The sequence below is a fragment of the Manis pentadactyla genome, chromosome 9 (genome assembly GCF_030020395.1).
Source record: "Manis pentadactyla isolate mManPen7 chromosome 9, mManPen7.hap1, whole genome shotgun sequence".
In the NCBI taxonomy this organism is placed as follows: domain Eukaryota; kingdom Metazoa; phylum Chordata; class Mammalia; order Pholidota; family Manidae; genus Manis; species Manis pentadactyla.
The window spans coordinates 40,017,597-40,032,817 of NC_080027.1; the positions used below are offsets into that span (position 1 = coordinate 40,017,597).

Consider the following 15,221-nt stretch of genomic DNA (forward strand, 5'->3'; position numbering starts at 1 on the left):
ATTGGAAACTTGATCTTGTAAAAATTAACAGCAGCATAGTACTCAGTGTTTTGCATTTGCTAACTCTGAGAGAGGCAGTTTGGGAGATGGCTGAGAGCTTGCACTCCAGAGCCAACGTGCTTGACTTTGACTCTCAGTTCTATCATTTCATAGATGCATGACCACTTAGTAAATATTTAATCTCTCTGTATCCCAGTTTTTCATTTATATAATGGGAATAATAATAATAATACTTACCTCATAGGGTGGTTATAAGGATTAAATGTTACTATATTTATAGTACTTAGAACAGTTCCTGGCACACAGTAAGTGATATATAAGTGTTGCCTACTTTTATTATTTATTTTTAATCCTAACAACATCTTAGAGGATATAAGTGTCACATCCCCCATTTGAGGAAGGTGTCGCCTAGATAGGCCTTGCCCAAGGGTCACACAGAGTGTATGTGGCAGAGCTGATGATTGTTCATCTGACTTTTAAGTCTAGGGCTCTTTGCAGTTTCATCTTTTGCCTCTCAATCCATTTATCTCACAAAGTACAAGGAGATAGGAGAAATCATTTCTCACTGGAATGTTTATGAACTGAGCCTTGAAAGGACAGCTTCAGGAGTAGAAAGAAGACTGGAAACATTTCAGGGTGTAACTCAAGGTTGGAGAGGGCCAGGAATGACCCAGCTTATAGCTGTATAATGGGAGGCTTCCAGCACATTCGTTTTGGTACCCTAAAGTACAGCTATTCCACTCTGTTCTGTTTCAGGGAGCCCCTTGACAAAGCGAAAAGTATCAATACCCAGTTGTTGTGTATCCTTTGCAACAGCTGATGAGCCATCTCCTGTCTACACCCAAGTGGTTGAAAACACAGATTCCCCCATCTGGAATTTTCAACATCAATCAAGGTTTGTATTTTATGATGCATTCCATCAGCCTTCCAGAATTTATTTTTTGTTCCAAGAGACAAACTCAGATCAAGGACAATATTGAGCAGAACTGGGAAGCAATTATTTTATCCTAGTGCTTATTAATTCACAGCTAACAGTGACTTAAAAGTTTTGTTGTGGTGTTTTTTAACTCTGCTCAGTATAGTTCAAAAATTATTCAGTGAGGACCTCTTAGATACCTCTGCTGTGTTCTAGGCATTGGAAATTAAAGATGATTAAGACATTCCCTGCTATTGAGGTGTTTATGCCCTGCGTGAGAAAACGACCAAAAGAATGTGGCAAGTGCTGTAAGAGTTGTGAAGAGGATGTGTGGATCTTGGAAAGACTATTTAGGCTAACACTTCAGCTAAGTGTCAAAGAATATAAACAAGTATCTAGATGAAGAAGGCAGAGGGACCTAATCTCAGGGAAGGCTATGAGTTATAACTCCTTGGAGAAGATTTTTGGTGCCATAGAAAGAGGCTGGGATTTGGAACTAGAGAGGCTTGGCCTCCAACCCCATCTCTGTCATTTACTAGCTTTGTAACAAGTTACATCTCTGTAAAGTGGGGGTGATATTTACAGGGTTATTGTGAAGTCCAAATTAGATGACATTTAGGAAAATTACCTCATGGTACATGGCAGGTACACAACAAATGTTAGACCCCCTTTGGAATGCGGAGTCATGTTGCGGTGGGGGCGGGGCTGGCACAGAGGCCTGGGGCTGGGGGCGGGACTCCTCCCTTTTCTTCTGTTACTTGATACATCATCGTTGACAGTGTGAGCTCTGTTACTAATTGTTGTTACTATTACCTTTATGCCGCATCATCTTTTATAAAGTTTGATTCTTGCCCACCAACAGGCTGTCTGATCTATTTTCTTAGTGTTTATGTACCTAATTGAGTCTGATCAGTTGCTCACATGTTTAGTGTTTTGAAATTTGAGAGGTTGAGCTGAGTCAGGAGCCAAAACTGCAGTGACAACTCAGTTACCGTCTGAGGTGAGCTACTGGAAATTAGACAAATTCTGGCTATAGCGGCCAGGGCACTTGGTCTAAAATATCAAATCTGCCTTAGGCAAGGAGACCAGAGGTTGAATCCCTTAGTGAAGGTGATTTGTTCATTCAGAACATAACTTGGCAAACTTGATGAAGGGACGTTAACAGCTCCTGATTTCATCCCCTCACTTTACAGTTGAGACTGTGGCGAGGGAGGTTACATAGTCTGTTGGTAGCAGAGGCAGGATTAGAAGAAAAGTGAATAATGGTACTGTGTAGAATTCCTTTATCACAATTGTTTCATGTGATCTCCTTGCAACCTTGTAGGTAGATAATATCCCATTTACAGGTAAGAAAACCAGGGCTCAAAGGAGCTGAGTGCCCAGGGTCACTCAGGTGATATTAGAACTGGAATTCAAAGGTAGGTATTTTGACCCCCGTGTGGAATCCAAATCTTTAATACAGTATTCATTTCACTGTAGCACAATACCTCTCACTGTTCGTGAAGTAGGCTCTCTTCAGTTGCCCAGTGGTGTCTAGGGAAGGAAATAAGTCTCTTGGTTTTCCCTGAATCTCCATCTTGTTCATTTGGAGCAGTGGTACCTGGTTTGAAACTTCCCAAATCTTTTTGATTTATAACTGCATAGTTTACTTCATATAAGAAGTATCAAAGGTGCTCATTGAATTCTACAACTTCTTTATCTGGTATGATGGTGAGCACTTTCTTATTTTGGTGACTTGCCTCTGCAGTGTGGCTTTGGAGTTGGGCAAACTAGTTCAAATCCCAGCCCTACCACTGATTCTCATGTTACCTTGAGCAAATCATTTCCTCTCTCTGAGCCCAGTTTTATACTCTTAAATAAGGATAATAATAATAATAATAATAATGTACAGATTACATGTTTATCAAATATTTGGCACCATGCCTGGCCCAAGGTAGACACTCGGTAAGTGTTCTTTTTCCCCTTGCCCTCCCTTCTCACCATTCCCCCCTTCTCCCCACAGCATAAGAATTCTCACCTGCTCCAGTAAAACTGTTCACAAGAAGCTCCCTTTCCACACTCCCTTCCTTGTCTTGAGAAATAGAGTCTGACCGTGGCAGATGCTGTTTGGGCGCGTGTGGGAAGTACTATAGGAGGGGAGCCTGATTTCAGGTCTTGGCAAATCACTTCTCTCGGAGCTTCCATCCTCTCATTTTAATGGTGAAAGTAAAAACATATCACAGAAGGTAAACATGAAGATGAAATGAAAGTTTTAGGAAAATGCTTTGCAAAGATATCCTTGAAATCTAAGTTTCATACTGCAGAAGCTTCCTATACAGTTACTTTATGGTGGTTGTTTTTCTTAATAGGCTATCAAAAGAGCTTCTTTTGGACCCCCGACAAACTCTGGTGTTCAAAGTTTGGCATAAAGGAGGTATGAACTATTCTATGAATATGTATTTGGTTGTAAAAATAAACTCACATCCTTGACAATTTGCCAATCCTGTTCTCTTTTTAACCAAGTGAAACCATGGCTCTGAAGGTACTGGGAACATGTGTATTTGAAAGGAATTCCACAGAATGCCACATTATTCTCCTATGGAATTTAAGTCCTTAGAAATTATATCATTTTGTTTGACTACCTGCTTCATGCAGAAATCCAAGTATATTTGAGTCTTTCCAATTGTATCTCAACAATCGTAATATATGGCCCACCAAACACAAGTGATTTTTCCTCCCTTTTTTATGATGTTATACTTTCTGTCAACTCTGGCTTAAACCAAGACACAAGCATTTCAGACATTATTCAAGACTACAGTCTGACAACTTGTCCTTTCTTGTTTTAAGAACCTCCCCAGTACCAAAGTGCTAACATCGTGATCCTTGAACCTAGCTTTACTCAGCTACCATTTATTAAGAGACATAATACAGTAGCATTAAGAGCACAGACTCTGAAGCCATACTTTTTGGATTCAAATACAGTTCTGCCCCTTACAAAGTAGGGCGACTTTGGGTGAATGTCTTAACTTCTCTGTGCTTCAGTTTCCTTATCTATAAAATAGGGATAACAACAGTAACCTACCTCATAGGGCTTCAGGGGAACTAAATGAGTGCCTTATGCTTAGTAAACAACATCTCAGTTTGTGTTGTTTTTGTTAGTGAACAACAGTGTGCTAAGAGCTTTGCAAACATCTCTAATCCTGCGAGATAAAAATATAATTAGTTCAACTTCATAGTTGTAAAACTGAGTCACAAGGAAGTTCAGTGGCTTGGCTGAGGTCATACACCTATTAGCTGATGGAGTCAGAATTCAAACCCAGTTCTGACTGGCTGTAGCCTTCACTGTTTGTACTTCACCCTGCTGGTAAGATTGGATGGCATATGAGGACACCAACTATCTCACAGCTCCTAGACTTGGAAAATTTTGTCACACTAAATCCCTCCTATAATTCTAGCTCCTTTAACACCCCTGCTAGGGCCTGGTTTCCCAGCCTTTGATTGCTCTGAGTCATCTGCAGCATCACAGTTGGCGTTTGCCAGGGGTGCATTTCAGAGCTAACCCCAAAGCCAGTCTGATAAAGACCTGAGAGTAGTCAGGCACAAGGGTATGGGCTTAACCTCTCCTCCTGTGCTCCTGCTTGGGAATGATGCAGTGATCTGGTTTTGATGATTCATCCCATGCTGCTACCTTGGATTCACTCATTGTGTCCCCCATTCCTGCCTAAGCTCATAGATACAGGGGGAACTGATCATAAGTCAGGTTTCTCTGAATCAACACAAGGAATCCTTGCTATTTTATCTAGACTTCCCACTCCTCTCTTGCTTTCTATTCTCTGCTTCTCTCTAAAGTACTCCAGAGATTGTCAGGCAGACAAGGGTTTGCCTCAATTCAACACTTAATTCAACAATAAGCTTTGGTCTTACACACACAAGGATTCAAACCTTGGCTCTGCCATTAACCAACTGTGTGACCTGAAGTAAATCGAATCACTTTACCTCTTTGAGCCTTTTATTTCCTTGTTTATAAAATCAGGATAATAGTTCCTGCCTTACAGCGTTTTTGTAAGGATTAGAGATACTATATATAAAGTGTTTGGCACATAGTTGATGCTTAATGAATGGAGCTATTTTATTATGCCCACTGTATGTCAGGTACTGTGCTAGGGCTGTTGGATATAGAGAATAAACTACATTCACTACCTTCCAGGACCCCTAGTAAGAGTCCTAGAAGACTCTGCCTTAAATAGAGATGAGGGAAACACCCAGACCATTGACACTGCTGATCTGGCTCCATCTCTCAGTGTATGTAGATGCCTCTTTCCCCTTAACTCTCTACTTTCCACACAGACTACACAAATCTGTTGCAAAAGGGATTCAAACCAGACCCAACTGTGTTCACTAAATATGTGAGTTCCTTCTCTGTGCCAGGCACTATGCTAAGAGCTAGGTTATAAAGGTAAAAATAAGGCAGACATGGTCTCTGTCCTCACAGAGCTAACAGTTCAGTGGGGGACACAATTACAGGATAATATGATTAGGCAAATACAGGTGCTCTGATAGAGCGCATCTAAACCATACTTCAGATGTCAGAAAGGCTTCCTGGAGAATACCTCAGCTGAGAAATGAAGGGGTGTGACAGTGCAGTCAGAGGGAATTGCAAGTACACAAGTCTGGAGTAAAGAAAGAGGATGAGGAAAGTTCAAGATCACTAGAACATAAAACTGCAAATGGAGAATGGTGAGTTGTCCTGCTAAATCTAACTCTTCAAAGCCATTGTTTTTCTCCAAGTTAGACTTAGCCAGATTTCTCATTGTAGCGCTTTCATGTTAGGCAGAACCCCCAAAGTGGAGTTACCTAAAGTTACAGTATATCAAGAAGAGGTTACATCTTCATTAACCAAATAAAGCGAAATTGGTTTTCTTTGCCAAGCTATAACGATTTGGAGTGCAAATTAATGGGTTGAGCCATCATTCTTTACCCCTAGTGGATAAGAATTATTTGACCCCTTCTCTAGGGAATACAACTTGAAGTATTCCTAAAATCTAAGACTGTCCAAGTTGAAGGAAATCTTAATACAATTCAGTGCTTCTCATTTTATATGCATGAGACTTGAGGCTCCAGGAGTTAGAGTGATGTGTTTTCAGTAGCTCAGATTTGCTGTTGTGGCTCACTGCTGCTTTGCCACACTCTACAGTGGCCAGTTAACTTGTGCTCTCTGAGGATGTTCATCAAGTTCCTCATGACATGGGAAAATATTCTGCCAGCTGTGGAGAGTGTAGGGAGCATAAAGTGAGCAATACCTGGTCTCAGCTTTTAGATAAGTCCCCATCTATATAAGAGCAAGTATGCTCACAAATGCTAGACAGTATGTAAAGAGTTCAGTGTAACCAGCAGTGTGCACAAGGAACTGGGACACTAATGACTTCTCCTGAAAATTTGCATTCCTTGGTTTCTTTAGCAAATTGAAAACTAAGAACTTTGTTCATGTTTGGTAGAGACAGCCATGGATATTTAGTGTAGGGAATGAAGCCTGTGCAAAACAAGAACTTGTGGAGTGGTAGGGGCCTATTTGTCCCCAGCCACTTTCATGTCAGAAATGAGGAACAAGAAGCAGTAAATCTGAGAACATAGGTCATTGCCTGGTAGCCTGTTCAACCAAGAAGGGGTCTTCTCAGGCATTAATGGCAGCCTCCATTGTGAGCCTAAGCCTAAGTTCATTTTGTACCCTGTGCTCATTTTCCAGGGTGTTGTCTTTTGTGATTTGTGTCACTTATGTTCTTAATTAAATATATTTGTATGAAATAGAAAATTGGGGGAACAAAGACAAGTATAAATGGGAAAACACAAATCCCTCCTAATTCCAAGGGTGGTGGTCTTTCAGATGATTTTCAAGACCCACTTCCCTGAAGAAAATCACTGAGACATGGTAACATAGGGAGATGAACAAGTGTTCTTTATGTTTAAGGGGTGTTTTCATTTGCCAATATCAAGAGGACAAAACCCAACCCTGCCAGCTTTTCCCTGATGTACAAAAGGGGAATTCATTATAGTGAAAGCAGGCTGAGGTTACCAGTCTCTCTCTCCCTCATTATCTGTCTTCACTGTTGGTTTTGGAATCACTGAACCCCCACCCCATCCCCTGAATCAGCTTCTCTCTATGCAGCCTCTGATCTCAGTGGCAGGACATGCCAGCCACACTGCCCAGCTCTTCTCTTTCCCCCACAGATGAGGAGAGGGTGATTGGCTTTGCTTCGGTGGACCTCTCCCCACTTCTCTCTGGCTTCCAGTTTGTCTGTGGTTGGTACAACATCACAGACTTTAGTGGAGAGTGCCAAGGGCAAATTAAAGTTGCTATCTCCCCTCTGGAGAGTTTGATGCACTTTAAAGAAGAAAGACAATCAAGACGTGGTGTGCAGACCTCAGGATCACTGGTATGTATCCTCATTCACATCCTTAACGAATAAGGTTCTACTCAGCAAATCCTATAAGGTGCTCCTTTAACATGTGTTTTGTACTTTCCAGATTACAGAACACATTGTATATTTGTGTCTTATAACTTAAGGGTGTTTTTGAGGTGACAAAAATGTGGAATTACATAGTAGTAATGGATGCACAATTCTGAATATACTGAAAACCACTAAATTGAACACTTTCAAAGGGTGAACTTTATAATACATGAATTGTATCTGTTTTTAAATAAGATAAGCTTAGTTGCAGTGTGGAATCTGAAACATTAATTGAACTAAAAAACTCTTTTAGATTAAAATCATTGGTCTATCATTTTAAAAAAGAGAATGGGAAGAGGGAAATTATCAACAATAATAGGTATAGACAACTCTTTCAGGGAGGAAAGGAAAATTTTCCAGACTGTCCCAGATAGAGGAGCTCTATCAAACAGACTATTCTTTTCATCTCTACACTCATGCTTGGCCCAGAGACTGGAAGAACAGGCATCAGTAAACACTGAATGAATGCATGAATGAGCAAATGACAGAGTTAAACAGTCCCTATATAGGAAGGTCTTTTCTTCACATTAACCCTGGTAGTCATGAGACAAGAAATATCCAGGCCAGATTATCCTCACATGTAAAGCGAATGTAACGTGGTGTCCATCCAAGAGTTCACAACTAGCTGGAGAAACAAGAGAATATAGATAAAGCAACAAAAAAATCTGATAACATAGTCTTTAAAATGGGGATAATAATAGTACCTACCTCATCAGATTATCATGAAGTTTAAATGAGAAAATGCATGTAAATTGCTTAGTACACTGTTCAACACATAGAAAATACTCAGTTAATTATATTTATACACATACAATAAATGTTACAGATTCATTTTACTGTTTTGTTTGGTGACAAATACACTATTTTTCTCATTGTTTCTACAGATCCCAACATATAGTACCTTTTCCTTCCCTGCTTCTGATGTATATGCTGCATTCCCAAGTTGCATTGTAAAACAGACCACAGAACTTGCTCACACCTCATCAAAGGAATTTGATTTCTTCTCTCCTGGGAGGTGAGTGATTTCTTAATGATGGGAAGAAATGGAGTCAAAGAATTGGAAGTGTGAGAACTGGCTTGTCATTTTTCTCTTTCCTTTATTAAAGGTAGAGAAGCTAGAGATTGGGATTGAGCTTTGTTGATCTTCTATCATAACCCTGGGAACCCCAGGATCCTATGAAAACAAACTTTTTATAAAATAGGAACTTGAACTTTCACTGCTATCAAAGAGATAGCTTTGGTGCAAAGGATACTTTTTGCTTTTCCTTAGAGAACTTTAGCCTTTATCCCTAAAACCCATTATCAGCCGTGTGAGAATCAAATGATCTTTCCCCTCCCAAACTTGTGAGCTGGGTTATTTTTAAAAAGCACCTGGCCCATCCTTTTCACCAAGCCAGTTGTGGATATGCGTCCGGTTCTCAGGGCTGTAGCACAGCCCATCCTGTCAAAGGGCAGAGTCTCAGAATAGGACTGCTCCCTCCCACCTCACTCCCTTCCAGGCCCCAGCACCACCGGCATCCCCGTGCCTCCACCACACCTTCTGATGTCTAACTCTCCACCTTGGGGAGAAGGCAAGGGATCATTCTCTCTAGCAGCCACTACGGCAGCAGCAGTTACTGACTAGCATCTGTATTCCGAGAAAGACACTCACTATTACTGCTAAGCCACTCAGAGGCCCATTTCAGTGCTACGTAGCTTTCTACCTGAAAGCTTTCCTACCACATAAAGAGAGCCACTGCCCTCTGCATAAAGGGAGCCTGTGTGTCTGTCAAATCCTCAATCCCAAGTTGAGATAGCTTCCCTGTAATGTATTTTATGGGTGTTACGTTGACCACAGCCAGTCAGCAAGACATATGGATAGGAGAAGGGGACTGATACAAGGATAGAAGCATAAATCAATGGTGAGGCTACTATTTAGTAATTGTAAAAGCTAAAAGTTCAGTAGTTTGCTTTTTGCCCACATAGAAATGTCCCTGTTCCCACTTCAAAAGGGCCATACCAAAATGACATAGTCTAATCCAGCCAGACAGCCAAGGATAGACAAATTGTGATGTAAATACAATACACAGTGCAATACCCTCAAAAATAAAAAGAAAGGCAAGATTGATATACACCAAAATGAATCTTAACTATGTTTAGAGAAACTAGACAAAAAAGAGTACACTGTATTTGATTCCATTTATATAAATTCTAGAAAATGCACATTAATTGACTTCACCCACTTGTGGAATATAAAAACAAAACAGAACAAGGAACAAAACAGCAGCAGACTCACAGACTCTGAGAAAGGATTAGTGGTTGCCAAAGGGGAGGTGTTAGGAAGGGCAGTGGGGAGAGAGAAGGGGATAAGGGGCACTATAATTTGCAATCACAGTATAGGTAGGTTATGGGGAAGGCAGTACAGCATGGAGAAGACAAGTAATGACTGTAGCATCTTACAATGCTGATAGACAGTGACTGCAGTAGGGTTGGGGGGTGGGGACATGATAATATGGGTGAATGTTGAAACCACAATGTTGTTCATGTGAAACCTTCATAAGATTATATATCAATGAAACTTTAATAAAAAAAAAAGAAAAGAAAATGCACATTAATCTATAGTGACAGAAAGCAAATTAGTTGTTGCCTAGGGACAAGGCAGAAAGAATGGAACAGGGACAGAATTGACAGGACCGGAAGAAACATCTAGGGTGATGAATATGTTCATTATCTTGATGTTGTAATGATTTCCTTGGATGTACACATATGTCAACAGTTCCTCATATTGTACCCTTTGAATGTCCAAAGTTGATTATATACTGGTTATACCTCAGTAAAGCAGAACTTCTCAAACATTGCCACTTCAGAACCCCTTTATACTCTTAAAACTTATTGATGACCTCAGAGGTTTGTTTATGTAGGTTATATCTATCAAATTGTACCACATTAAAATTTTTAACTGAGAAACTTTTAAAACATAATATATAAAATCAGTTGTATGTCTGTATATCAGCAACAAATAATCCAAAATAAAATTGAAAAACAATACCATTTATAATAGCATCAAAAATAATAAAATACTTAAAAAATTTAACAAAAGAAATATAAAACTTATTCTCTGAGAAATACAAACACATTGTTGAAAAAATTAAAGAAGATCTAAATAAATGGAAAAACATCTAATTTTCATGGATTGGAAGACTCAATATTGTTAAGATGATAGAACTGCCCAAATTGATCTACAGATTCAACACACTTCCTATCCCAATTCCTGCTGGATTCCTCATGCAAATAGGCAAACTAGTCCTAAAATTCATATGGAAATTCAACGGATACAGAATAGGTGAAACAATATTGAAAAATAAGAACAGAATTCACATTTTCAAGACTTCCTACAAAGCTGCTGTAAACACAGTGTACTACTTAGTAGAAGGATAGAAATATAGACCAATGAAATAGAATTGACAATTCAAAAGTAAACCCATGTGCCAAGGATGCCAAGATGTCATAGGTGCTGAGATGGTTTAATGAAGAAAGAATTATCTTTTCAACAAATGGTGCCAGGTAACTGGATATCTGCATGCAAAAGATTAAAGTTGGACCCCTTTCTCACACCATATACAAAAACTAATTCCAAATGGATCATATACCTAAATGTAAGAGCTATAACTATAAAACTTAGAAGAAAACATAAGAATAAATCATTGTAACCTTGGGTTAGTCAATGATTCCTTAAAGATGACACGAAAAGCAGAAGTAACAAAAGTAAATAAATAAATTGGATCAATCAAAATTAAGAACTTCAGTGCTACAAGTGACACCGTCCAGAAAGTGAAAAGACAACCACAGATTGGTAGAAAATAATTGCAAATCATATTTTGCAATACAAGGGACTTATATCCAGAGTTATATAAAGGTTTCTTATAACTCAATAATGAAAAGCAAATAACCAAATAAAAATGGGCAAATGATCTGAATAGACATATCACCAAAGATGTACAGATGGTCAATAAGCACATGAAAAGATGCTTGATGTCGTTAGCCCTCAAGGAAATGTAAATAAAAACCATAATGATATGCTACTTCACATCTAGTAAAATGGCTATAATGAAGAAGACAAATATCTCAAGTGTTGGAGAGGATGTGGAGAAATTGGAACCCAGATACATGGCTGATGGGATTTTAAAATGGTGCAGCTGCTTTGGAAAACAGTTTGGCAATTCCATAAACTATTAAACCATATGATACAATAATTCAATTCCTAAGTATATAGCCAAAGGAAATGAAAACATTTGTCCACACAAAAACATGTACACAAATGTTTAGCAGATTATTCCTAGTAATCAAAAACACAGACAACTCAAATGCCTATCAATTGATGAGTAGATAAACAAAATACAGTTTATCTATATAATGGAAAGTTACTCAGCCATGAAAAGGGATGAAGTTCTGATATATCTACAACATAGATGAAACTTCTTTAAAATTGTGCTAATGGAAGAAGCCAGTCACGAAAGACCACATATTATATGATTCCATTTATATAAACTATCCAGGTTGGGCAAATCTATAAAAGTTGGAAAGTAATGGTTCCCTGGGGCTGGGAGGTTGGGTGGGTGGGAGTAGGAGAAAATGTGGAATGATTGCTGATGGGAATGGGGTTTCTTTTTGAGGTGATGAAAATGTTCTAAAATTGATTGTGGTAGCGATTGCACAACTCTATGAATGCATTAAAAATCATTGAATTGTACACTGTGAAAGGATGAATTGTGAATTCTGTCTCAGTGAGGCTGTTATTTAAAGAAGGCACTTGCTGGAGTCAAGTTCTTGGGTACCATGCTAAGGAATTTGAGATTTGTTCTATAGATAAAAAAGAGAAGCCAACAGCATTCTTCACTGAACTAGAACAAGTAGTTCTAAAATTCATATGAACCCACAAAAGACACCGAATACCCAAAGAAATCCTGAAAAGGAAGAATAAAGCTGGGGGGATTATGCTCCCCGACTTCACGCTCTACTACAAAGCCACAGTAAACAAGACAATTTGGTACTGCACAAGAACAGACCCATAAACTAATGGAGCAAACTAGAGAGGCCAGATATAAAACCCAAGCATATGTGGTCAATTAATATACTATAAAGGAGCCATGGACATACAATGGGGAAATGACAGCCTCTTCAACAACTGGTGTTGGCAAAACTAGACAGCTACATGCAAGAGAATGAAACTGGATTATTGTCCAAACCCATACACAAAAGTAAACTCAAAATGGATCAAAGACTTGAATGTAAGTCATGAAACCATAAAACTCTTAGAAGAAAACATAGGCAAAAATCTCTTGAATATAAACATGAGCAACTTTTTCCTGAACGCATCTCCTCGGACAAGGAAAACAAAAACAAAAATGAACACATGGGACTACATCAAGCTAAAAAGCTTCTGTACAGCAAAGGACACCATCAACAGAACAAAAAGGCATCCTACAGTATGGGAGAATATATTTGTAAACGACATATCCGACAAGGGGTTAACATCCAAAATATATAAAGAACTCACACGCCTTAACACCCAAAAAGCAAATAACCCAATTACAAAATAGGTGGAGGATATGAACAGATATTTCTCCAAAGAAGAAATTCAGATGGCCAACAGGCACATGAAAAGATGCTCCATATCGCTAATTATCAGGGAAATGCAAATTAAAATCACAATGGTTATCACCTTACACCAGTTAGGAAGGCCATCATCGAAAAGACTAGGAAAAACAAATGCTGGTGAGGATGTGGAAAAAATGGAACCCTCCTTCACTGCTGGTGGGAATGTAAACTAGTTCAACCATTGTGGAAAGCAATATGGAGGTGTCTCAAAAAACTAAAAATAGAAATATCATTTGACCCGGAAATTCCACTCCTAGGAATTTACCCAAAGAAAGCAAGATCCCAGATTCAAAAAGACATGTGCACCCCTAGGTTTATCACAGCAGTATTTACAATAGCCAAGAAATGGAAGCAACCTAAGTGTCCATCAGTAGGTGAATGGATAAAGAAGAGGTGGTACATATACACAATGGAATATTATTCAGCCATAAGAATGACATGGATAGAGCTAGAGGGTATTATGCTCAGTGAAGTAAGTCAGGCAGAGAAAGACAAATACCAAATGATTTCCCTCATTTGTGGAGTATAACGAAGCAAAACTGAAGAAACAAAATAGCAGCAGACACACAGACTCCAGGAAGGGACTAGCAGTTACCAAAAGGGAGGGGTGAGGGAGGGAGAAGGGGATTGAGGGGTATTGTGATTAGTTCACATGGTGTGTGGGGGTCATGGGGAAGACAATGTAGCACAGAGAAGACAAGTAGTGACTCTGTGGCATCTTACCACACTGATGGACAGTGACTGTAATGGGGTATGGGGTGGCGACTCGATAATATGGGTTAATGTAGTAACCACATTGTTTTTCTTGTGAAACCTTCATAAGAGTGTATATCAATGATACCTTAATAAAAAAAGAGAGAGAGAGAAGCCAAAACTAGAAAGGAATGATAGTGATTATAAACAGGTTAGTGTATGTTGAATGCTTAGACAAGTGCTTGGCACATAATATAATAAGGACTCCCTAAACATTGTTGTTCTTGTTAACTTCAGATCTTGTGGTTTTAAAAAAAATCACTCAGACTAAAACGTGGAGAGTTTGTTAAAGGGGCATGGGTAAGACTGAAAGCAAGATTATTTGGGAGATGGCTGTAATCCAAACAAGTTAATGAAGTGAGAATGTGGTAATGGGGACAGATTTGAAAAACCATTTCAGAAGAGTGATTTATTGTCACACTAGTAGTTTTCTCATTGCCCCTTTATTTACTTGTTTATTTTGGGAATTTATTTTGCCCCCATTTATTTCTGACAGAAATGGTACTGCAAGAAGCCAGACATCACGCCATGAGGAACATGTGCAGAACATCCGCCGATTTCATGAATCCCTGCAGCACGGGGAGGCAGTCGGGCCAGACAATAACGGACTGACCACATCGCCCTTGTCCTCCCATCCTTCCATTCTGACTTCTCTCAGGTGAGACCCTCTACTGAGAAAAGACATGGAAAATCCTGTGGAGTACAAGGTGAATAGGCAGTGGCAGCCTGCGATCCTGCTTTGTATCAGATCCCACACTCTGAAAGGTTTATAGGGACTCTTGTGCATGTTAGTGTTGCATTGGACTCTGGAGCCTCACAGGATTCCTCATGGATGCGTCTGTCTCAGCGTGGAGCCTTCCAGTCCTTCAGGGGCTCTATTACTGATCCACCTGTTAGTATAGAAAGTAGGTTATTCACCAAGCTTAATAGCCTCACATCTACTTCACAATTTACAAAGCCTCTCTCTGCTTGCCATCTTTATCCTCACAACCCCTCAGTTCTTCCAAGCCAGCATCTGTCCTGTTAATGCTTCCCTGTCTCTAGTTTAGTCATCACCTGAGCCAGAGAAGCACTGTGAGAACTGAAAGGGCCATTAGAGATTATTGGGCAGCCACTGGACTATCTAGTAAAAAGTGTCATGCAGTGGAAAGGACTTGTCTTCAGTGTTTAATAGGCTTGACTTCCAGTCCCAGCTCTGCCATTCCCAGTGGAGGAGATAACCATGTTGCTAGATGATTAAAATGATGTATGATAGGAGCTGCAGGTTTCCTGGCCAAGGGTAGATGGAGGAAGAATGACATTCTAGGTTGGTCATGGAATGATTTAAAGAAGGCGTGTTTGAACTGGTCTTTTGAAAGTCAAATGTGTATGGGGCATTAGGAACAGAAAAAACGTGCTGAAGCCCACAGCCTTACAACTGCAAGCTTAGG

General features: G+C 39.5%; 1 protein-coding gene across 4 annotated transcripts in view; it reads left to right on the top strand.

Moving 5' to 3' along the window:
* C2CD3 (C2 domain containing 3 centriole elongation regulator) overlaps positions 1-15,221 on the top strand; it is a 159,325-nt gene that overhangs the window by 121,322 nt on the left and 22,782 nt on the right. For 3 of the 4 annotated variants that reach the window (XM_057507225.1, XM_057507227.1, XM_057507228.1), the window contains 5 exons: positions 757-895; positions 3,265-3,329; positions 7,121-7,326; positions 8,286-8,416; positions 14,288-14,449. In XM_057507225.1, coding sequence (XP_057363208.1) covers positions 757-895; positions 3,265-3,329; positions 7,121-7,326; positions 8,286-8,416; positions 14,288-14,449 — 703 coding nt within the window. The remainder of the gene's footprint in view (positions 1-756; positions 896-3,264; positions 3,330-7,120; positions 7,327-8,285; positions 8,417-14,287; positions 14,450-15,221) is intronic. The other variant, XM_057507226.1, reaches the window with a different exon arrangement.